The sequence below is a fragment of the Pseudophryne corroboree genome, assembly GCF_028390025.1.
Source record: "Pseudophryne corroboree isolate aPseCor3 chromosome 3 unlocalized genomic scaffold, aPseCor3.hap2 SUPER_3_unloc_7, whole genome shotgun sequence".
NCBI lineage: Eukaryota > Metazoa > Chordata > Amphibia > Anura > Myobatrachidae > Pseudophryne > Pseudophryne corroboree.
Window position 1 is genome coordinate 1422024 of NW_026967563.1, and position 23942 is coordinate 1445965.

At 44.1% G+C, this 23942-nt stretch overlaps 1 protein-coding gene across 1 annotated transcript in view; it reads right to left on the minus strand.

The window, feature by feature from the left end:
• Positions 1–23942, minus strand: part of LOC134984639 (uncharacterized) — a 452661-nt gene that overhangs the window by 289702 nt on the left and 139017 nt on the right. Inside the window, exon 7 of the mRNA XM_063950183.1 lies at positions 185–1725. Within this exon, the coding sequence (XP_063806253.1) occupies positions 185–1725 (1541 nt within the window). The remainder of the gene's footprint in view (positions 1–184; positions 1726–23942) is intronic.

Consider the following 23942-nt stretch of genomic DNA (forward strand, 5'->3'; position numbering starts at 1 on the left):
TGGTAGCATGTATATTTTATAAAGCATAAGAGATCGGATTCACCCTTGAGGAACATTGGACGGCAGTGATAATTATACTCCAGAAGATGTAAATGGTTCCGTACTTGGGTAATGTCTAATATGTTCAACAAGAGCAGATTTATTTCTCTCACAGCATGAAAATGGCTTCTCATCTGTGAAATCGCTGATGTTTAACAAGAACTGATTTCCGTGCAAAACATTTCCCACACTGAGAACAGGAAAATGGCATCTCACCTGTGTGACTCCTCTGATGTTTAACAAGATGTGATGTCGATGAAAAACATTTCCCACACTCAGAACAGGAAAATGGCATCTCACCTGTGTGACTTCTCTGATGTATAACAAGATGTGATGTCGATGAAAAACATTTCCCACACTCAGAACAGGAAAATGGCTTCTCACCTGTGTGACTTCTCTGATGCGGAACAAGATGTGATTTCAGTGCAAAACATTTCCCACACTCAGGACAGGAATATGGCTTCTCACCTGTGTGACTTCTCTGATGTATAACAAGAACTGATTTCCGTGTAAAACATTTCCCACACCCAGAACAGGAAAACGGCTTCTCACCTGTGTGACTTCTCTGATGTATAACAAGAACTGATTTCCGTGTAAAACATTTCCCACACTCAGAACAGGAAAATGGCATCTCACCTGTGTGACTTCTCTGATGTATAACAAGATGTGATGTCGATGAAAAACATTTCCCACACTCAGAACAGGAAAATGGCTTCTCACCTGTGTGACTTCTCTGATGTATAACAAGATGTGATGTCGATGAAAAACATTTCCCACACTCAGAACAGGAATACGGCTTCTCACCTGTGTGACTTCTCTCATGTCTAACAAGAGCTGATTTCTGTGTAAAACATATCCCACACTCAGAACAGGAATATGGCTTCTCACCTGTGTGACTTCTCTGATGTATAACAAGAGCTGATTTCTGTGTAAAACATATCCCACACTCAGAACAGGAATATGGCTTCTCACCTGTGTGACTTCTCTCATGTCTAACAAGAACTGATTTCCGTGTAAAACATTTCCCACACTCAGAACAGGAAAATGGCATCTCACCTGTGTGACTTCTCTGATGTGGAACAAGATGTGATTTCAGTGCAAAACATTTCCCACACTCAGAACAGGAATATGGCTTCTCACCTGTGTGACTTCTCTCATGTCTAACAAGAACTGATTTACATGCAAAACATTTCCCACACTCAGAACAGGAAAATGGCATCTCACCTGTGTGACTCCTCTGATGTTTAACAAGATGTGATGTCGATGAAAAACATTTCCCACACTCAGAACAGGAAAATGGCATCTCACCTGTGTGACTTCTCTGATGTATAACAAGATGTGATGTCGATGTAAAACATTTCCCACACTCAGAACATGGAAATGGACTCTCACCTGCCTTAGCTGGCTGATTGGTAATACGCTTTGTGTTCTGTGTAAAACATTTGGCATATATAGAACAGGGAAACACTGTATCTACTGTCAGAGCTGTAACAGATGCACCAATATCAGAGTGATCAGGAGAACATTTCCCAGGATCAGAGAGACCAGCTGATAGAGCTGGATGTATAATTGGGGTAATGGGGTTAGCTCCTGGAGAATCCTGTCTACTGTCGTTATCGGTTATTTCAGAATCCAGGGATAACATTAGATGTCCTTCTGAGATGTTCCTGCTTGTGTGCCCATCTGCTGGAAATAAAATACATTAATATATAAAATGAATAGACAATACACAGGGTGTTACAGGACACAATATATAATTCTATAACTGACATTTTTTACCTGAAATCATTGCTTTTATGTTTATTAAAAAACAAAAAAAAAACTAGGATGCTTAGACTGGAGCTTGATCAACACTGAACGCTCATGTGGGATTACTAGAGGTGACACGGACGCTCATGTGGGATTACTAGAGGTGACATGGACGCTCATGTGGGATTACTAGAGGTGACATGGACGCTCATGTGGGATTACTAGAGGTGACATGGACGCTCATGTGGGATTACTAGAGGTGACATGGACGCTCATGTGGGAGTACTAGAGGTGACAAATGCAAAATCATGCACTTGGGTCTCAAAAATCCAAAGGCTAAATATAGTATTAATGGCACTATACTGGAAACTACTGAGGAGGAAAGGGATCTAGGAGTCACTATTTCAGATGACTTAAAGGTAGGTAAGCAATGTAACAAAGCAATGAGGAAGGCTAGTCAGATGCTTGGCTGCATTGGGAGAGGAATCAGCAGCAGAAATAAATAAGTAATAATGCCATTGTATAGGTCATTGCTACGGCCTCATCTAGAATACAGTGTTCAATTCTGGAGGCCATATCTTCAAAAGGATATTAATACATTAGAAACTGTACAAAGAAGGGCAACTAAAATGGTGCATGGCCTACATCACAAAACATACCCAGAAAGACTAAGAAATCTCAATATGTATAGTTTGGAGCAGAGAAGGGAAAGGGGGGACTTGATAGAAAACTTTCAAATATACCAAGGGTTTTAACAAAATCCAAGAGGGAAACATTCTCCAAATGAAGAGAAGCAATAGGACACGGGGACATGCACTGAGACTGGAGGGGGGGGGTTCAGTGGAAATTTGCGGGAAAATTACTTCACAGAAACGGTAGTGGACAAGTGGAATAGCCTCCCATCGGAGGTGGTAAAGGCTAAGACAGTAGAGCAATTTAAACATGCATGGGATAGACAAAGGATATCCTTACAAAGAAATAAGGATCAAACAAGGTTAGAGATAAAAATAACGTAAAAAAAAAAAAAGGGGGCAGACTAGATGGGCCAAGTGGTTCTTATCTGCCGTCAAATTCTATGTTTCTATGACATGGACGCTCATGTGGGACTACTAGAGGTGACATGGACGCTCATGTGGGATTACTAGAGGTGACATGGACGCTCATGTGGGATTACTAGAGGTGACATGGGCGCTCGTAGGTTTACTAGAGGTGACATGGGCGCTCATGTGGGATTACTAGAGGTGACATGGACGCTCATGTGGGATTACTAGAGGTGACATGGACGCTCATGTGGGATTACTAGAGGTGACATGGACGCTCATGTGGGATTACTAGAGGTGACACGGACGCTCATGTGGGATTACTAGAGGTGACACGGACGCTCATGTGGGATTACTAGAGGTGACACGGACGCTCATGTGGGATTGCTAGAGTGGACATGGATGCTCATGTGGGATTACTACAGGTGACATGGGCTTTGCAATAATAAAACAGCAAAGAAGAGAAAGTGCTGTCCTGTTTGCGCAATAATAATAGGATTTTAATATACCTACCGGTAAATCCTTTTTTCGTAGAGGATGTTGGGGATGCATCAAAGACCATGGGGTATAGATGGGTCCTGTGGAGCCTTGGGCACTATAAAATTTGAATAGTGTAGGTTGGCTCCTCCCTCTATGCCACTCCTCCAGACCTCAGTTTAGGAACTGTGCCCGAGGAGATGGACAACTTCGAGAGAGGATACTACAAAATTGTGTGGTGAGATTTCACCAAATCACACTGAATTTATAACATGCAACCACATGTAACTCAATGAAAACATGTCAGTATACATGACCAAAGAGTGGCAACAAATGCTGCCATTACTGAACAAGTAACAACCGTACAGGAAAACATCAGCACTGGGCGGGCGCCCAACATCCTCTATGGACTACGAGAAAAGGATTTACCGGTAGGTATATTAAAATCCTATTTTCTCTTATTTCCTAGAGGATGTTGGGGATGCATCAAAGACCATGGGGCCTATACCAAAGCTCCCACTAGGGGAGGGAAAGTGCTGATGTACCCTGCAAACTAATTGACCCAACTGGAGGTCATCAGAGGCCAAAGTATCAAACTTGTAGAACTTAGCAAATGCGTTTGATCCTGCCCACGCAACTGCTCAGCAAATTTGTAGTGCCGAGACACCTCGGGCAGATGTCCAGAAAGAGCCCACTATACGAGTTGAGTGATGCTTTACCGATTTAGGTTCTGGCAAACCTACCGCAGAAAACATGCTGAATAGTACATTTGATCCAGCGAGAAATAGTCTGCTTAGAAGCAGCACACCCAATTTTAATCGGGATCATGAAGTACAAACAATGCTTCCGACTTTATAAGAGGAGCAGTCCTCTTCACATATACCTTCAAAGCCCGGACCACGTCCAAGGACTTACTGAAGTAGAAATGTCAGTAGCCACTGACACCACAACAGGTTGGTTGATATGAGAAACCGACACAACCCTTGGAAGGAATTGTTGACGCGTCTTTAGCGCAACTCAAAACTCATGAAAAAAAAAAAGAGGGCTCTTGTGAGATAAGGTCCCACATTCCAACACCCGCCTTGCGGATATCAATGCTAACAAAGTGATCAGCTTTCATGTAAGAAACTGAAATTCTGCCTCTCATAAAGGTTCAATGAATCCGAAAGCAGGACTTGTAACATAACAGCAACATCCTATGGCTCCGTAGGAGGCACACAAAAAAAAAAGAGGCTGTATCCACAGAATCCCTTTCAAGAACGTCTGCACCGCAGGAAACGCAGCCAATGGTTTCCGGAAGAAAAAACAAACAAGGCCGAAAACTGAACCTTGAGCAAGCCTAATCATAGGCCCACAACCACACGGGACTGTGGAAAGAGAAGGAAAAGACCTAAGTGGAACCCCACTAAAGGAAGTTTCTTGGACGTACACCAAGACATCTTTCCTCCAATAACTATGGTAAAGTCTTGACGTGACTCCATCCCCTGCCTGAATAGCATAGGGATGACTTTGCTCGGAATGCCATTCCGAGCTAATATCAGCCGCACAACTTCCATATCATCAAACTGATATGCGGTAAGTGTTTATTAAGAACTGACCCCTGCATACGCAGGTCCTTTTGACGATGCGGAAGCCTTCAAACCTTTGAAAGTAACCTGAGAGCCTGAAAACAAGCTCTCCTTGGCCGTCCCAGGGCAATGAGGGACGCCAGATTTTATGTTCCATTAAGTGTAACTGGAGAGAACACCTCCACTGACTAAACGCCCCTGGAACCAACAGAGGGCTGACTGCCACTGAATGTGGGTTTGTTCTGGAACCCAGTGTTCAAAACTTTATTTTGAGATAAAACATTCGTTCCACCCTACAGAGGAACGTACCAAATGTTTTAGTTTTTTGACGTAAACTATGTCAGTCCGACCTTCGTTACAGAATGCTTGTGCGAAGAAGTCAGACAAGTCGTGGAAGTTCTCCCCTTGCGCGAATGTCTGTCAAACTTTCTCCTGAGAGAGGAGGATCCAGGTCCGACTTCTGAACCTGCGTTCCTCGAGTAGATGGAATCATTTTACCCCTTTTCAGGGAATGAAATCTAGGTGGAAGCTCAACGGCGTGCTCACTGTTACATCCCAAGATGTGCTCTGAACACTTGTCCTAGAGATTTCACTAGAAGAACTCGTTCTGGAATCGTTAAATTACGCCACAGCAGTGCTGTGAGATATTACGGGATTAGGGAAGATGTTAACATCTGGACAAGGATCCTCTGCAACTACGAGAGGCCTAAGAACCTCCGGAACTGATCTAACAGTGTCGCATTGCCAACCATATGTAGGTATGAAGCAAAGGTCAAGTGGGAAGCGGGCCTAGCCCCGCCAGTCGTAGAGACTGCCTTTCCAAATGGAAATCAGAGATTTAGTTTCCAAATTTCTTTTGATAATTCCGCCAGGTGGGAGCCAGTTAAGTCATTGACTTGCGACTGTAGGTAATGCATACCCGTAGCGGATCCCTGTCTCCCACCTGAGTGGACTTCCAGGGGGAAGCGTCATGCGAAAATAGTAGGTGGAACAGATGTCATATTCTGTTCCTGCCCCTCCTTTCCCGAAAAAAAGGCGGGGACCTCGGGACCTTACCGTTATCCAGCCCCTAGGGTCAAGAAAAGAGCATCCCTACCAATCGAACATTTATATACATATATAAAATTCTAACAGAGGTCCTGCATACTTTCCAATAGTACTGGAAACCCATGCACCCACAATAGGTGGCCTGAAGACAGTTTTACTGGCCGAGTATATAAATGGGAGTGTAGGCTCAAGTATGCAGCCAGCCTGTTCTTTCAGTGAAGCTGAACCGGGGACGGGTCAGGTAATAGTAATCTGATAATCTGGACACAGCGGTGTGCACCACAGGAGAAATCTCCCAATATGTCTTATGCTTTTCAGGACACGGCTAAGCCGTGAAAATACCCTTAAGAATCAGGACTTATGTGCCTGGGATTTTCCAGGTGTGTTCAAACATAGCATCAGAAATAGGGGATGTTATCACAGGCTTCGTATTTATAGTAAAATAATCTCTTATCTCCTGTACAGGAGTGTAACAGCGATTTCTAACTCTTCCCCGAAGTTTGCATCATAGTTTGAATACACTTTGCTAGGATAGCATTCTGTCTACAGATCCCCTCTCACGTCCCCGTGTCGACATCTGACGACTTGCATTATACGTGTAAAAGCATGCTTCGAGGGACATGAAGGGTCTGAAGAAGTTTTCAGACTGTATAAATATATCATTCAACTGAGAAATTATAAACTTAACTTCTCTAAATCCTCATCATGGGGACCAGGAGACATGACACCGTCCTGTCTTACTGACATGAAGCAATAGCTGAATTACATTCTGCATTGACTGATGTATATATATATGTTCCTTATAGACATGATATACTGTAATGTTACACATACACAGATACACAGTTTGTATACTGATTTATCAGATTAATAGGACAGGAATTCATACAGTCCACATCCTCTGATATACTCTTTAGACTGATAATGTGAACTTTCACCCTCATACCAAGATGGTCTGCAACATTTACCTCAGAGAATAATCAGATCAATACAGAAGTATGAACCAGCCACATACCAGCGCTACTAAAAACTTTTTTTATAACCTTCTACTGAATTAAGTAATACATTAACATCATCCCAAAATACATCCCCCTATACTTATAACACCCTGTTACCAGTGAGTTATGAGCAGCGGTGCAAGTATGCGGGTACGGGCAGGAACGGCGTACCCTTAAGAATTTAGCCGTGGGTATGCCGTACCCACACCGACGGGCCGCCGCTCCTCTTCCCTCCCTGCCTCTGCTGCTCCCCGCAACACCGCTGATGTGAGGGGAGGAGAGTGCAGCCTGCGCCTCTCCTTCCCCTTAGTCTCCGGCGGGTACAGGTGCCTTTGTTCAAGTCAGCACTGCCCGTGAGCCAATCAGAGCTCGCGGGACCGATCCTCCCGAAGAAGTAAGGGCCATGGATCTTCCAGCAGAAGATCCAGCAGATACGCATACCAACCCCTCCTTGGTCTGTCCCGAGCAATGAGGATTGCCAGAACCTTTGTTCTTCTTACAAGTTGAAGAACTGTTGGAATCAGAGGAAGTGGGGGGGAACACATACACTGACGTGAACACCCACGGTGTTACCAGTGTGTCCACTGCCAATGCCTGCGGGTCTCTCGACCTGGAACAGTACCTCCACAGCTTCTTGTTGAGATGGGAGGCCATCATGTCTATGTGAGGTACCGCCACCAATCAGGTTACCTCATCGAACACCTCAAAGTGGAGGCCCCTCTCTCCTGGATAGAGATGGTGTCTGCTGAGGAAGTCTGCTTCCCAGTTGTCTACTCCCGGAATAAAGATTGCAGACATCGCCACTGCGTGCCTTTCTGCCCAGAGGAGGATTCTTGACACCTCTGACATTGCAGCCCTGCTCTTTGCTCCACCTTGTTGGTTTATGTAGGCCACTGTTGTCACATTGTCCAACTGCACCTGAACAGCTCGATCCTGTAAGTGGTGTGCTGCTTGAAGAAGGCCATTGTACACGGCCCTTAGCTCCAGGATGTTTATTGGGAGAAGAGATTCTTGATACGAACACCTTCCTTGGAAGGTTTCTCCCTGAGCGACCGCTCCCCAACCTCTTAGACTTGCATCCGTGGTTAGAAAAATCCAGTCCTGAACCCCGAACCTTCGGCCTTCCAGAAGGTGTGGTAGTTGTAGCCACCAGAGGAGCAAAATCCTGGCTCATGGTGACAGACGTATCCTCTGGTGCATATGTAGGTGAAATCCCGACCACTGGTCCAAGAGATCCATCTGAAAGGATCGAGCATGAAACCTTCCATGCTGCAGAGCCTCGTAGGAGGCAACCATCTTCCCCAGAAAGCAGATGCACTGATGAACCGATACCCGGGAAGGCTTCAAGACACCCCGGACCATTGTTTGAATCACCAATGCTTTTTCCACCGGTAGAAACACCCTCTGCACCTCCGTGTCGAGGATCATTCCCAGGAAAGACAGGCTCCTTGTTGGCTCCAGGTGAGACTTTGGAAGTTTCAGTATCCAACCGTGCTCCTTGAGCAGAGTGTCGTGAGAACAATGGATCTTAATAACTTCTCCCTGGATGAAACCTTGATCAGGAGATCGTCCAGATATGGAATTATGTTCACCCCCTGCTTGCTGAGGAGAACCATCATCTCTGCCATCACCTTGGTGAAGACCCTCGGTTGAAACAGATAGTGATCGTTTAACAGTGCAAACCTGAGATAAGCCTGATGCGGCGACCAAATGGGAATGTGGAGGTATGCATCCTTGATGTCCAGGGACACCAGGAATTCCCCCTCCGTCAGTCCGGAGATGACAGCTCTCAGAGACTCCATCTTGAACTTGAACTCCCTGAGATAAAGGGTCAAAGACTTTAAACATAGAATTTGTCGGCAGATAAGAACCACTTGGCCCATCAGTCTGTCCCATTTTGTATTACATTATTTTTATCTCTAACCTTATTTGATCCTTATTTCTTTGTAAGTATATCCTTATGTCTATACCATGCATGTTTAAATTGCTCTACTGTCTTAGCCTCTACCACCTCTGATAGGAGGCTATTCCAATTGTCCACTACCCTTTCTGTGAAGTAATTTTTCCGCAAATTTCCCCTGAACCTCCCCCCCTCCAGTCTCAGTGCATGTCCTCGTGTCCTATTGCTTCTCTTCATTTGGAGAATGTTTCCCTCCTGGACTTTGTTAAAACCCTTGATATATTTGAAAGTTTCTATCATGTCTCCCCTTTCCCTTCTCTGCTCCAAACTATACATATTGAGATTTCTTAGTCTTTCTGGGTATGTTTTGTGATGTAGGCCATACACCATTTTAGTTGCCCTTCTTTGTACAGTTTCTAATGTATTAATATCCTTTTGAAGATATGGCCTCCAGAACTGAATACAGTATTCTAGATGAGGCCGTACCAATGACCTATACAGTGGCATTATTACTTCTTTCTTTCTGCTGCTGATTCCTCTCCCAATGCAGCCAAGTATCTGACTAGCCTTCCTCATTGCCTTGTTACATTGCTTACCTGCCTTTAAGTCATCTGAAATAGTGACTCCTAGATCCCTTTCCTCCTCAGTAGTTTCCAGTATAGTGCTATTAATACTGTATTTAGCCCATGGATTTTTGAGACTCAAGTGCATGATTTTGCATTTTTTGGCATTAAACTGTAATTGCCACACTCTTGACCATTCCTCTATTCTACCTAGATCCTCAATCATTTGTTTTGCCCCACCTGGTGTGTCTACCCTGTTGCATACCTTTGTGTCATCTGCAAAAAGGCATACTTTCCCTTTAATGCCATATGCAATGTCACCAATAAAGATATTAAAAAGCACTGGCCCAAGTACAGATCCCTGGGGTACTCCACTGGTAACATTTCCCTCCTGTGAATGCACTCCATTTACCACAACTCTCTGTTTTCTATCCTTCAACCAAGATCTTATACATTCAATAATCCTAATATCCAATCCCAAACTTTCAAGTTTATTTAGCAGTCTGCGATGTGGAACAGTGTCAAAATCCTTACTAAAGTCTAGATAAACTATATCCATGGCTCCACCCTTATCCATCACTTTAGTCACACAGTCAAAAAAGTCAATAAGATTTGTTTGACATGATCTCCCCCCAGTGAATCCATTGTTTGGGATCCTGTAAATTGCCAGATTTGAGATAACCTACAAGTTTTCCTTTTAAGAGTGTTTCCATCAATGTCCCTACTACTGAATGTAAGACTCACTGGTCTGTAGTTGTTTGCCTCTTCCTTGCTTCCACTTTTGTGCAGTGGGACTACGTTTGCTCTTTTCCAGTCCTCAGGAATTACTCCTGTAGCTAATGACTGGTTGAATAATTATGTCAATGGTGCTACCCGCACCTCTAAGTTCTTTTAGTATCCTTGGATGTATCCCATCTGGCCCCATAGATGTGTCCACTTTCAGCTTTGAGAGTTCTATTTGGACCTTCTCCTCTGTAAATGTACTTGTTTCATTTTCCTAAATATCACTGCAACTTAACTGTGGCCCTTCCCCTCTCTTTCAGTAGTGAATACTGAGCAAAAATAATTATTAAGATGATCTGCTATTAAATTGTCTCCTTCAACAAGACTCCCAGTCTCTGTCTTTAGTTTTATAATTCCACCTTTTGTTTTTCTCCTTTCGCTTATATACCTAAAAAAAGTTTTGCCTCCTTTACCCACTGACTGGGCCATTTTCTCCTCAGCTTGTGCCTTTGCACATCTGATTACCTTCTTTGTCTCCTTCTGTCTAACAAGATATATCTTTGTCTTCATTATTTTGTGTCTGCTTATATTTCCTAAAAGCCATCTTTTTCTTTCACAATATTTGCTATTTCTTTCGCAAACCACACTGGCTTCCTTTTCCTTGTGTTTTTCCTAACACTTTTGATACAATGGTCTGTTGCCTTTAATATTGCACATTTTAATATTTATCACCTCTCCTGCACTGTTTCCAAGTTCCTCCACTCTGCCAAAGAATCGCTTACACATTTTCCCATCCCTACAAAATCAGCCTTCCTAAAATTCAACACCTTTGTTTTTGTATGGTTTGAGTCATTCTCTGTCTTTATGCTGAACCATACTGCTTGATGATCACTGGATCCCAGGTTTTCACCTACTTTTACGTCCGATATTCTGTCTCCATTTAAGTATCAAGTCTAATATTGCGTCTTTCCGAGTGGGCCTCTCACCAATTGGTGGAGGGATGCTCCCTGAAGGGAATTTAAAATGTTCCTACTTCTAGTGGAACTAGCAACAGACACCTCCCAGTTTAAATCAGGAAGATTAAAGTCTCCCATGATTATTACCTCTCCTTTTAATGCCATTTTAGTTATGTCCTGCAATAGGTTCTTGTCGAGTTCCTCTTCCTGACCTGGTGGCCTGTATATCACGCTAATACGAATAATCGACTTTTCCCCTGCTCCTATGGTCACCCAAAGGGCGCCGTTTTTTCTTCAATACTTTGTATTTATGTAGTATTTATGCTTTTTTTTTTACATACATTGCTACCCCTCCTCCGATTTTTCCAATTCTGTCCTTCCTAAATAAAGTATATCCCAGTATAGTGTTAGGGTCTCCTGCCCTGTGCTGCCACGTCGTCATGGCAACCGGGAGACAAGTGCTAGTGGAGTAACCTGAGCGCAGCTGATACTCCGGTTCGGGTCTTTTGCTGTGCAGTGGTTATAGGCTCTGTGCACGGCAGGGGATCCGGTGCTGGTTTTTGTGCTCACAGTCTGTGAGGTCTGAGTGGGGCGTGGCCAGCACCTGCTTTATAAGGCCTCTTTTCAGAGTAAGCAGATGCTGCTGAATCTTTGTTGGTTAGTCAGTTCATGAAAGTTAGCCAGTACTGTGTAGCTTTGTATTTGTTTGTTGCTTACTGCAAATAGGCCTGGGGATTTGGTATTACACTCTGCCAATCCAGACCTAGCAGTAAGACTGGAGTTAGTCGTTTAGCTTGCTGGGGTTCTGTTACTACTCTGTGAACTTAGCAAGTTTGCGGCTGTATTCTAAGACTTGCCTGTCTAATCCTGTCTCACTGTGCTAGGTGTCAGGGGTCAGTTTAGTGGCAGTAAGCTAAAACCTGTGCACTGCAAGTGAGAATTAGGATTGTGGAGACTCTCCTTGTGTCTATCATTCCATCTCTGACCAAGGAGTTTACTGCCACACCCGTTGGTAACCCTTTAGGGTTTTGCTGTTGCCCTTAGCAACAGCATTTCGGGTTCTCTACGTATTAAAACACAACATCTTGCTTTTTCCATCTGAGCAGTTCTAATACAAGGGAGATACCCAGTTCCTTAGCCTCTGGGCTTCTCTGTTCACTTTGTGTGTATTTTGTTACCCTATCACCTTCTGTGTACGTTATGTCATATTCTCCAGTTTGTCTGTGAGTCCATTTGTTTTGCATAACAGTTCAAACACCAGTACATTCCTGCAGACACTGGAGTGCATAACAGTTCTGACACCAGTACTTTCCTTCAGGCACTGGTGTGCATAACATATAGCTATGTCCCAGTCATGATTTTCATTGTACCATGACTCTGTAATTGCCACAATGTCTAGATCATCCCTTGTCATTATTGCAATTAGTTCTGGGATTTTATTTCCTAAGCACCTAGCATTTGCACACATAGCTTTTAGAGTTTTGTTTGTGCTTTTTCTTTTCCTAGCTATGTTCTTCTCTCTACCTATTTTTATTTGGTTTTGATCTGCATTATCTTCTGTTGCTGTGGATATGCTTCCTATTCCCTTTGCCTGCAGAAACAATACCTCTGTGTTATTCCTGTTTGGTTCACTGCCCCCCTCTGTTAATTTAAATAGTTCTTGATGAAGCATCCAAACTGTTCAGTTAGTATTCTCGTTCCCCTTGAAGATGGGTGCAGGCCGTCACTTTTGTATAAGCTGCTATCTTGCCAGATGGTGTGACTTTGGCCTATAAATCCAAATCTCTCCTCATTGCACCATGTCCTCAGCCAAACATTGAATTTTCTGATGCGATGAGTTCTGTCTTCCCCTCTGTGTACTGGCAATACTTCTGAAAAAGATACAGTGGTTGCACCTGCTTCAGAGCAGTCCCTAACTTTCTAAATTCATCTTTTACGGCAATGAGTTCAGTATTTGCCAGATTTATTTGTCCCTAGGTGGACAAGGATATCCACCTCCCCAAGTTCAGAATTGGCCATACAGAACCTTCCGGCGTCGGTACCACGAAAAGGTTCGAATAGTAACCCTTGTTCCACCGATGAGGCGGAACTGGAACAATAACCTCGGACACTACCAATTTTCGGATAGCTTCCAGAAGAATAGCTCTGTCTGCCGGCAAAGCCGGTAAGCCTGATTTGAAGAAACGGTGAGGTGGGAGAGTTTGAAACGCCTGTCTGTACCCCCTGGACACTATATCCTATATCAAAGGGTCCAGGCCAGATGACACCCAGACATGACTGAAATGCCGGAATCTTGCTTCCACCTGACCTTCCTCCAGGCTGTGCGGTCCACCGTCATGCGGAGAACTTGGGGGTACCAGAAGCAGGCTTCTGGTCCTGGGAACCTGCAGGAGCAGGCTTTTTTCCTTTAGCACAACCACCTCTGAAGAAGGTGTGAGAAGGCTTGTTCTTTCTAGGCCTCGCGGGCCGAAAGGCCTGTGACGTGACTGGTGTAAAAGGCTTCTTCGTAGCCGGTGCAGCTGAGGGGAGAAAAGGAGACTTACCCTCGGTAGCCATGGCAATCCACGCATCCAGCGCCTCCCCAAATAAAGCCTGACCTGTGTAGGGTAGGCCCTCCACGCTTTTCCTGGATTCTGCGTCTGCAGACCATTGGCGCAGCCTAGGACCCCTGCGAGCCGAGACAGACATGGAGGAGATCCCCGTAGCCGTGGAACCCAGGTCCTTCTTGGAATCTACCAGGAACGCTGCAGAATCCTGAATGTTACGTAAGAATAAATCATTGTCACCTTTATCCATTGTAGTCAAGTCCTCCTGCAGAGTGATTGACCACCTGGCTGCAGCTTTAGAAATCCATGCACAGGCAATAGTAGGCTGCAGTATAGCCCCTGAAGCCGTATATATGGATTTGAGCGTAGCATCCACCTTGCGATCAGCCGGGTCCTTCAACGTGGTAGATCCCGGGACTGGTAAAACCACTTATTTTGACAGCCTGGAAACAGAGGCGACCACTATAGGTGGAGACTCCCATTTCATTCTATCATCCTCTGGGAATGGAAAAGCAACCAAGACCTTCTTAGGGATCTGTAATTTTTTCACTGGATTTTCCCAGGCCTTTTCAAATATAGCATTTAATTCCTTAGATGCTGTAGAGGTGAGAGGGGCTTCTTACTGTCCGTGAAAAAGGCCTCCTCTACCTGCTCAGGAGGAGTGTCCAAAATACGCAACACATCCCGTATGGCCTCAATCATCAACTGTACCCCCTTAGCAAATGACGCCGTCCCCCACGACACATCCCCGTCACCGTCTGCAGTGTCAGAATCGGTGTCCGTGTCATCCTGCGTAATCTTGGCAAGCGCACGTTTGTGAGAATGAACCGCAGGGGACCCCGAGGGAGCAGTATCAGACCATACAACCATAGAGGATTGCAGTACCTGAGTTGCATGCTCAGTTCTTGTAACCCTCTCAGAAATCTGAGAAATAGTCTCCCTAAGAGAGGCTAACCACTCCAGTTCTCTAGCTGGGATCTGCGCTACAACAGTGCAATCCTGACTACATGGGATGGGATCTTCCCGAGAAGATAAATCCTCTGCAGCATATGAAAGAGTCTATAGACATGTTTGCTGTTACACACTACTCACCTCACATACACACAGGGTACTGGCAGACAGAGTTCTCCCCCCAAAAATGGCAAAGACACAGAGATTGGAGCCAACCCACACACAGCGCTATTTTAGGTATAGGGAGACCCCAAACCAACGCTGACTGTGTCCCTTAATAGGTGACACAGTCTTACACAGCCTCCCCTCCCTTCTACAACCCCCTGGTACTGTACAGATAGCTGGAGTTGCACTGGAGGGACTGATCTTCCACTTGGCCTGAGGTTGTGTGTGCTGGCTGAGATCCGCAGACCCCGACAGGCTGGAATGGTCAGTGTAGGGTCAGGCGCTGACTCAGGGCGCCCCTCACAGCGCCGCACCTAGGTACCGCTGAGCCGTCCGGGAGCACAGTTAATACTGCGCTCCTACCCTGTAGCCATCTTCACACCGACCCCCTGCTTGTTAGGGGGGGACGGTGACTCAGCGCCACACTTCAGCTCTGCAAGGGGGTGGCGGCATGCTGCTGGGGTGAGCGTTCCCCTGCGGCGGGGAGCAATCTATCCCCTCTGGAGCTCAGTGTCCAGTCAGCGGAGACAGTGGCTCAGACCCCGCAGGGCGGACACTGCTCCCCCCCTCAGTCCCTCGATGCAGGGAGACTGTTGCCAGCAGCCTCCCTGTAATATAAAAACTCTAAGAAAAACTTTTACTAAGAACGCTTTGTAGAGCTCCCCTAGCTGTGACCAACTCCTCCGGGCACATTTTCTAAACGGAGGGGCAGAGGGAGGAGCCAGCCCAATCTATTAAACTCTTTAAGTGCCAATGGCTCCTGGTGGACCCGTCTATACCCCATGGTACTAATATGGACCCCAGCATCCTCTAGGACGTAAGAGAAAAGACAATTTGTCCATCGAGTTCAACCTATTTGCGGTTTCCTGTGCAGTATTATTTTTGGACTAAATTTAGTCTGATGCTGATGTCAGCCGTTGTGTTTATTCCTTTTTTTCTAATAACTATAGTGCCTGACTACGCACCATAATCCTGGATATCCTTATCCATTAGGAATTTATCCAACCCATTCTTAAAGGTGTTGACTGAGTCCGCCATTACAACTCTCAGGCAGGGAATTCCAAACACGTATTGTCCTTACTGTGAAAAAAAAACATTTCCCCGCTTTATGCGGAATCTTCTCTCCTCTAACCTAAGAAAGTGTCCACGAGTCCTCTGTGCTGATCTTACCAAAAACAGGTCACGCGCAAGCTCTGTGTATTGTCCCCTTATATATTTGTAGATGTTGATCATGTCCCCTCTTAGTCTCCTCTTTTCCAGTATAAACATGCCTAGCCTAGCAAGCCTTTCCTCATATTCCAGAGTCTCCATGCCCTTAATTAGTTTGGTCGCCCGCCTCTGAACCTTTTCTAGCTCCAGGATATCCTTTTTGTAGTACGGTGCCCACAACTGCACACAGTATTCAAGATGTGCCACAATAAAAGAAAAAATGGAAAGCGTAACTTATCCTGCGCTCGTCTTTGTTTCCATCGACAGTATTCAGATGCTCAGTGCAAATTATATTGGTGCATAAAAAACTTTAAAGAAATCGATATAGTGAATCACAATTTAATACATATAAAATTCATAAAATACACTTATAAAATCCATACACATATTCATAGCAGCAAAACTTTCATTAAATAGATTGCACAGAAATCCTCATGGTCAGAAAAGAGACTGGTGGATAATTACCAATGTGTATAGAACTGTGAAAACAGTTCTAAATCAGTACAAGGCAGCAGGAGCAGAGAGCAGCCATTGCTGTGTCTGGCAGCAGAGTTCCTGAATCACTGAACATCACACCTGAAAAAGACTCCGGTCTGGAGTAGAAACGCGTTGGTGGAACGCACAGGAGCCGTGGGACATTTTACTGGAGGACTTGCCATTCTGTTCCAGGGATTCCCGGGATCCTCCAAAACAAAAACCTGCATGCTGGTTTAGAACTGTTTTCACAGTTCTATACACATTGGTAATTATCCACCAGTCTTTTTTCTGCCCATGAGGATTTCTGTGCAATCTATTTAATTCAATTTTTGCTGCTATGAATATGTGTATGGATTTTATAAGTGTATTTTATGAATTTTATACTGTCGATGGAAACAAAGACGAGCGCAGGATAAGTTACGCTTTCCATTTTTTTCTTTTATTGTGGCACTTATGGTTAAGGGAGAAGAATCCTTCAGGAAAGTGTGTCTCTTCCAGCAGCTAGATTGCACACAATTTTTTTCCCTTAAACTATTGTTACAGTATTCAAGATGTGTCCTCACTAGTGATTTATATAACGGGAGTATAATACTCTCGTCCCTAGCATCAATTCCCCGTTTTATGCATGCTAATATCTTATTAACCTTCTTTGCTGCACTCCTACTTTGGGTACTGCTGCTTAGCTTGCTATCTATGAGGACACCTAAGTCCTTTTCCAGTACAGAATCCCCTAATATTACCCCATTTAGTAGGTAGGTGTAATTTTTGTTCTTGCTATCACAGTGCATTAACTTACACTTGTCTGTGTTGAAGCTCATTCTCGATTTGGCTGCCCATGCTTCTAGTTTAAGCAAGTCGTTCTGAAGACTCAGCACCCCCCTCAGTTATTTATAACCTTACACAATTTGGTATCGTCTGCAAAAATTGACACCATGCTCCATAGACCTTCTGACAGGTCGTGAACAATAGTGGTCCTGGTACAGACCCTTGTGGCACACCAGTTAGCACTTCAGTCCAATTCGAAAATGATCCATTAACCACAAAGCGCTGCTCCCTATTATCTAACCAATTACTGACCCAAGTGCATATTGTGCTCCCTAGCCCTATTCCTTGAAGCTTATAGATAAGACGCATGTGTGGTACTGTGTCGAAAGCTTTGGCAAAGTCTAAAAAGATGACATCCACCACCTTACCTTGATCAAAGATCGCACTTACTGTTTCATAAAAGCCAAGTAAGTTGGTTTGACATGATCTGTCCTTCACAAATCCATGTTGGTTCCTTTTAATGACCTTATTGAACTTCTGAATCCCTTAGAATACCTTCCAATACTTTCCCCACTATAGATGTAAGACTAACTGGTCTATAATTACCTGGTTCAGCTTTACTCCCCTTTTTGAATATTGGCACTACAGATGGGTCCACGTTTATCTTGACCTTTAATAGGATTAACTGAGACTGGCCAGTCGGACTTAATCCCCTGCTGTATTGTTCTCTGTATTGTATTGCTGCTGAGAACAATAGATGAAGGGTTTATGCTAATAAGTCATGTTGTGCCTAGGTGCAGAAAACTAGTCAATATAACAGTAGACCCATCTGTACTTCCGCTATACGCCAGTCTTTGGGAACCATACCTGATATAACTGAATCTTTAAAGATCAAAAATAGCGGCCTTGCAAGTTCAGAGTGAAGCTCCATAAGAACTCTTGGGTGAATTCCATCGGGACCCGGTGACTTATTAATCTTTACATTTATTAATCGGACACAGACTACCTCCTCACCTTAAATAAGCACTTAGCAGTGGGACATTATCTTTGGTGACATTGTGTGTTAGTCCCTGCATTTGGTCTTCTCTTGTACATACAGTTGAAAAAAAACGAATTTAGTTTGTCCGCTATGTCATTATCATTTTTGATTAAGACTCCCAATTTGTCTTTTAAAGGGTCTATAGCAGGAATTCCCAAACGCGGTCCTCAAGGCACACCAACAGTGCAGGTTTTAGTGATATCCAGGCTTCAGCACAGATGGTTACATCAAAATAACTGAGGTACTAATTATGTCACCTGTGTTCAAGCCTGGATGTCACTAAAACCAGGACTGTTAAGGCACGTACACACTGGTCGATATATCGGCCGTTGTTTTGAATGGCCGATATATCGCGGGACCGTCGGCCAGTGTGTACGGCCGATACGCCTGTGAACTCCGTCGTTCACAGACGTATCGCGTCGGCCGCGCAGCACAGCCGACAGCCAATATATCTACCGATATATTGACGCGTCGCTGTGTGTGTACGGGGCGGTTGGCCGACCGCCCGTACACATGCTGCGGCGGCCGGCGGTGATTGACAGCTGGACTGGGCGGGTGTGTGTACATGCCCGCCCAGTTCATGACGTCAGTCCCCAACGGATCGGGCAGTGTGTATGCTGAACACACTGCCCGATCCGTCCATAGATATATCTGCAGATCAACTGATCTGCAGATATATCTATTAGTGTGTACCCACCTTTAGTGTGCCTTGAGGACGTGGTTGGGAAACACTGGTCTATACTCTCCTTTAATATCTTGCTGTTGATATACTTAAAAAAAAAAATGGGATTTGCTTTGCTTTCCTTCGCTACTAGTTTTTCAGTTTCTACTTTAGCCGCTCTTATTTCTTTTTTGCATATTTTGTTACAATCCTTGAGCCAGTATAGGACTGCTTATGAACGCTGATATTGAATGAGACCATATCGTGGTCGCTGTTTCCTATGGGCTCCCCTACTATAATATTTGATACCAATTCCCCATTGTTTGTTAATACCAGGACTAAGATTGCATTGTACCAGTTGGTTCCTTGATTAATTGAATGAAGTAGATATCATTAGTGTGTGTAAAAACATATTACCCCTAGCAGTATCACATGAATGGATTTTCCAGTTTATCTCTGGATAGTTAAAGTCTCCCATCACTACTATGTCTCCTACTCCTGCTGCTCTTTCAATTTGCTTCAGCAACAATTCCTCATCAGACACATTAATACCAGGCGGCCTGTAGCATAACCCCAATAACTTTTTTTATTGCTTTACCCTCGCATGCAATTTCTACCCATAACGTCTCAACAGTATTTACAGTCCCCTCTTGAATATCTTCCCGTATATGAGGTTTTAATAACGGCTTTACATAAAGACATACCCCTCCACCCCGTTTATTTAAGCGGTCTCTCCTGAACAGCGTATAACCCTCTAGATTGACTGTCCAATAATGAGATTCGTCCCACCAAAGTTTCAGTAATGCCTATAGTATCATACTGTTTGCTTGCTGCAAGGATTTCTAGTTCCCCCTTTTTCCTGTAAGTCTTCTAGCGTTTACATACATACAATTAAGATCAGTATTTCCCCCTGTGCTAGGGGCATCATTCTCTTTATGCAGCAACGGTGACCCATAATCATTATTAGCTAGTGTTTTGGTAAAAACTTTAATACCCATGTTAATACTCTTGCCGGCTGCTCTTTCCCTACCCCCTACTCCTTCCCCCTTTCATTCACTACTGCCATCCCCAGTATTTTCACTGCATTGTCTTACTGACCTATAGTTTCCTACAGTATTGTCTTACTGACCTATAGTTTCCTTCAGTATTGTCTTAGTGACCTATAGTTTCCTACAGTATTGTCTTACTGACCTATAGTTTCCTTCAGTATTGTCTTAGTGACCTATAGTTTCCTTCTGCATTGTCTTACTGATCTATAGTTTCCTTCTGTATTGTCTTACTGACCTATAGTTTCCTTCCATATTGTCTTACTGACCTATAGTTTACTACTGTATTGTCTTACTGACCTATAGTTTCTTCTGTATTGTTTTACTGACCTATAGTTTCTTCTGTATTGTTTTATTGACTTAGTTTCCTTCTGTAATGTCTTACTGACCTATAGTTTCTTACTGTATTGTCTAACTGACCTATTATTTCTTACTGTATTGTCTTACTGACCTATAGTTTCCTACTGTATTGTCTTACTGACCTATAGTTTCCTACTGTATTGTCTTGCTGACCTAGTTTCTTCTGTATTGTTTTACTGACCTAGTTTCCTACTGTATTGTCTTACTGACCTAGTTTCTTAGTGTATTGTCTTACTGACCTATAGTTTCCTACTGTATTGTCTTACTGACCTATAGTTTCCTACTGTATTGACTTACTGACCTAGTTTCTTCTGTATTGTCTTACTGACCTATAGTTTCTTCTGTATTGTCTTAATGACCTATAGTTTGTCTTACTGACGTATAGTGGCTTACTGTAGTCTTTCTGACCTATAGTTTCCTTCTGTATTGTCTTGCTGACCTATAGTTTATTCTGTATTGTTTTACTGACCTATAGTTTCCTTCTCTATTGTCTTGCTGACCTATAGTTTCTTCTGTATTGTCTTACAGACCTATAGTTTCCTATATACATAGTTTTCCTGTCTATGTATGGTAGGTATGGAAGGGATACCTACCATACATAGACAGTATATATAAGCCTCAGCGTCTCCCTTATGAAAATGATAATGAATAAGGTGTATGTGTGGATACCATGCACATGTAACTGATTCTATTTACAGGAAGCAATAGGGAGAGCCCACGGCTGTCTGGCAGTGTTCTAGATGGTAAAGTATTACACATATGAATATATTTCTTCTAAATAAAATATTTTTCACCCTGATTGATATAATACTGATAGTAAGACAATTCAGTCAATAGTAATCTTTCTTTTAATTAAGTAGGATCAATTTATATGAATTTTTAGTGAATATTTCCTAAAGGTTATATTTTATTTGCAATTAAATTAACAAGAGTGCTCCCAAAAAAACGTCCGAACTTACAGTCTACGGACCCAAAGGTATCAAACTTGTCAAATTTCACGAACGTGTGGGCTGAGGACCACGTCGCCGCTCTGCAAAGTTGAGTAGTGGAATTGAATGGGAGCAGCATTTGGAAGGCATGCTGTTCCTTGTAGTGCCAATGGGAGATCCTGGGGGTGACTCCAGGGTAAGTTAGCTCTCTGTCTGGAAGTGTTTTAGTAATAGCCTTTATCATGAGGCCTACTGTGACAAATGACATGGCCCTATGTGGGCATTGCTATTATGTAGGTTAGGACTGCTGTATCAGAGAAGGCGTGACGTGGCTCAGCAGCTAAACATGTGTTTGCAAACATTTGTGACTAATTCTCTGAATTTTATTAACAGATAGGTTCAGGTATGGTTACAGGGTAATTTTCAGTGTGCGGAAGGGAATTTAGGGGAGGGGATTTGCACCCACTCCTCTTTGTCTGTTGAGTAGTGGAAACACGTCTGGCAGCCGCCCATGAGGCACCCACTGATCTGGTGGTATAAGCACCCGTCTGAACCGTAACCTGTTTGCCACAGGAAATATAAGCTTGCCGAATGGCAAGTCGAATCCATCTAGACAAAGGCTGCTTAGATGCTGGCACCCCTTCTTTGGCCCATCATAAAGAACAAACAATGGTCCGACTTTCTGAAGGACGACGTAACTTGTACATATACCCTTAAAGCTCAGACAACATCCAAGGACACTTCCCCATCTGCGAGACCCTGAAAAGATGGGACCACAATTGGCTGGTTTACGTGAAACAAACCTTAGGAAGGAAACCTGCTCTTGTACGGAGTTCTGCCCTATCCTCATGAAACATTCATAGGACTCTTACACGATAAGGCTCCCAACTCAGAAACCCGCCTGGCCGAAACCAAGGCAATCAATAATGTGACCTTCCAAAAGAGATATTTCAGGTCTGTTCTTGCTAACGGCTCAAAAGTTGGAGATCTCAAAAATTCCAACACCAAATTTAAGTCCCATGGCGCAGTGGTAGGACTAAAAGGGGGTTGTATCCTCAGAACCCCCTGTAAAAAGGTTTGAACCTCTGGCAAGAATGCTAACCGCTTGTTGAAATAGTATAGAGAGAAACGAAATTTGAACCTTCAGAGGACCCAGCCTCAGTCCTACATCTAGACCGGCCTGAAGGAAAAGTAGAAGTCTGGATAAGTGGAAGATCGTTGAATTCCACCCACATTCTTGACATAAGTCCATGTACCTCTTCCAAATCCTGTAGTAGTGCATGGCTGTGACCGGCTTCCTAGCGGCAAACATTGTAGGAATGGCCGTTCTTGGTATCCTTCCGTTTCTTAAGATCCGGGTTTCAATAGCCACGCCGTTAAATGCAGCCTGTGCAGGTGTGGGTGTTGGAACAGTCCCTGAGATAGCAGGTCCTCCCTCTGAGGTAACCGCCAAGGATCTTCCACTAGTAACCCTCGCAGGTCTGAGTACCAACTCTTGCGGGGCTAATCTAGTGCGATTAGAAATGCCCACACTCGTTCTCGTTTCAACCGTTTCAGAATCCTGGGTATGAGTGGGAAAGGTGGAAAAATGTAAACCCTCCTGTAACACCAAGGAAGTGTTAATGCGTCCACTCCTTCTGCTGCTGGATCTTTTGTCCTGGACACATATCTAGGCAGCTGATGGTTTTGCCAAGACGCCATTAGATCGACTTGAGATAGACCCCATCTCCTCAACACCATTTCGAAAATCCGTGGATGTAGGCACCACTCTCCCGGATGCATGTCCTGGCGGCTGAGATAATCTGCTTCACAGTTTTCTACACCTGGAATGAACACTGCCGAGAGGATGATGTTTCGCCTTTTTGCCCACAAAAAGATCTTTGTGGCTTCCTTTAACGCCATCCTGCTCTTTGTTCCTCCTTGATGGTTTATGTAAGACGTCATCGTGACATTGTCCGACTGTATCTTTAAGTGTTGACCCATGACTAGGTCTGCGGCTAAGAGAAGCACATTGTAAACTGCTCTCAGTTCGAGAATGTCTATGGGTAGGCTGCTCTCCTGTAACGTCCATCCTTTATGTCCATGGATACCATGACCCCTCCATGTTCTAAACCCACAATAACTGACTGGATTTATTCCATCTTGAATCTGCAAACCATTAGGAATTTGTTCCACTAGGACGGCACCGCAACCTCTGAGAGTGGCGTCCGTTGTCAGGATCCTCCAATCCCAAATGCCGAATCTCTTGCCTGCTGCGAGATTCTGGTGCAACGACCACCAAATCAAGTAGGTTCGTATGTGTGGTGGAAGCTGGATTCTTCGATGTAGAAGCCAGTGCGAACCTGCTCCCTGAGCAATGAGTTTCATCTGGAATGGTCAGGAATGAAGTCCGCCGTACCGGAGAGCTGCGAACGGCGCCACCCTCTTCTCGAGAAGTAGCACAGAGGTGTAGAGAACCCGTCTGTGTCCTTAGTACCTGAGCCACTAACCTCTGTGGGTCCTAGATCTAGTTCTCTGGTAGGAATACTCTTAATTGTATCGTGTCCAAGATGAAATCGAGGAAATGAATCTGTGGAGTTGGCATGTGGTTGGATTTCTGGAGGTTCACAATCCACCCATGTTGAATGAGAAATTGATGAGATGCCTGAGCATCCTTTATCAGCTGTTTCTGAGAGGAGGCCTTGATCAGTAGATTGTCTAGATAAGGTATGATCGTGACCCCTGTCTCAATCCT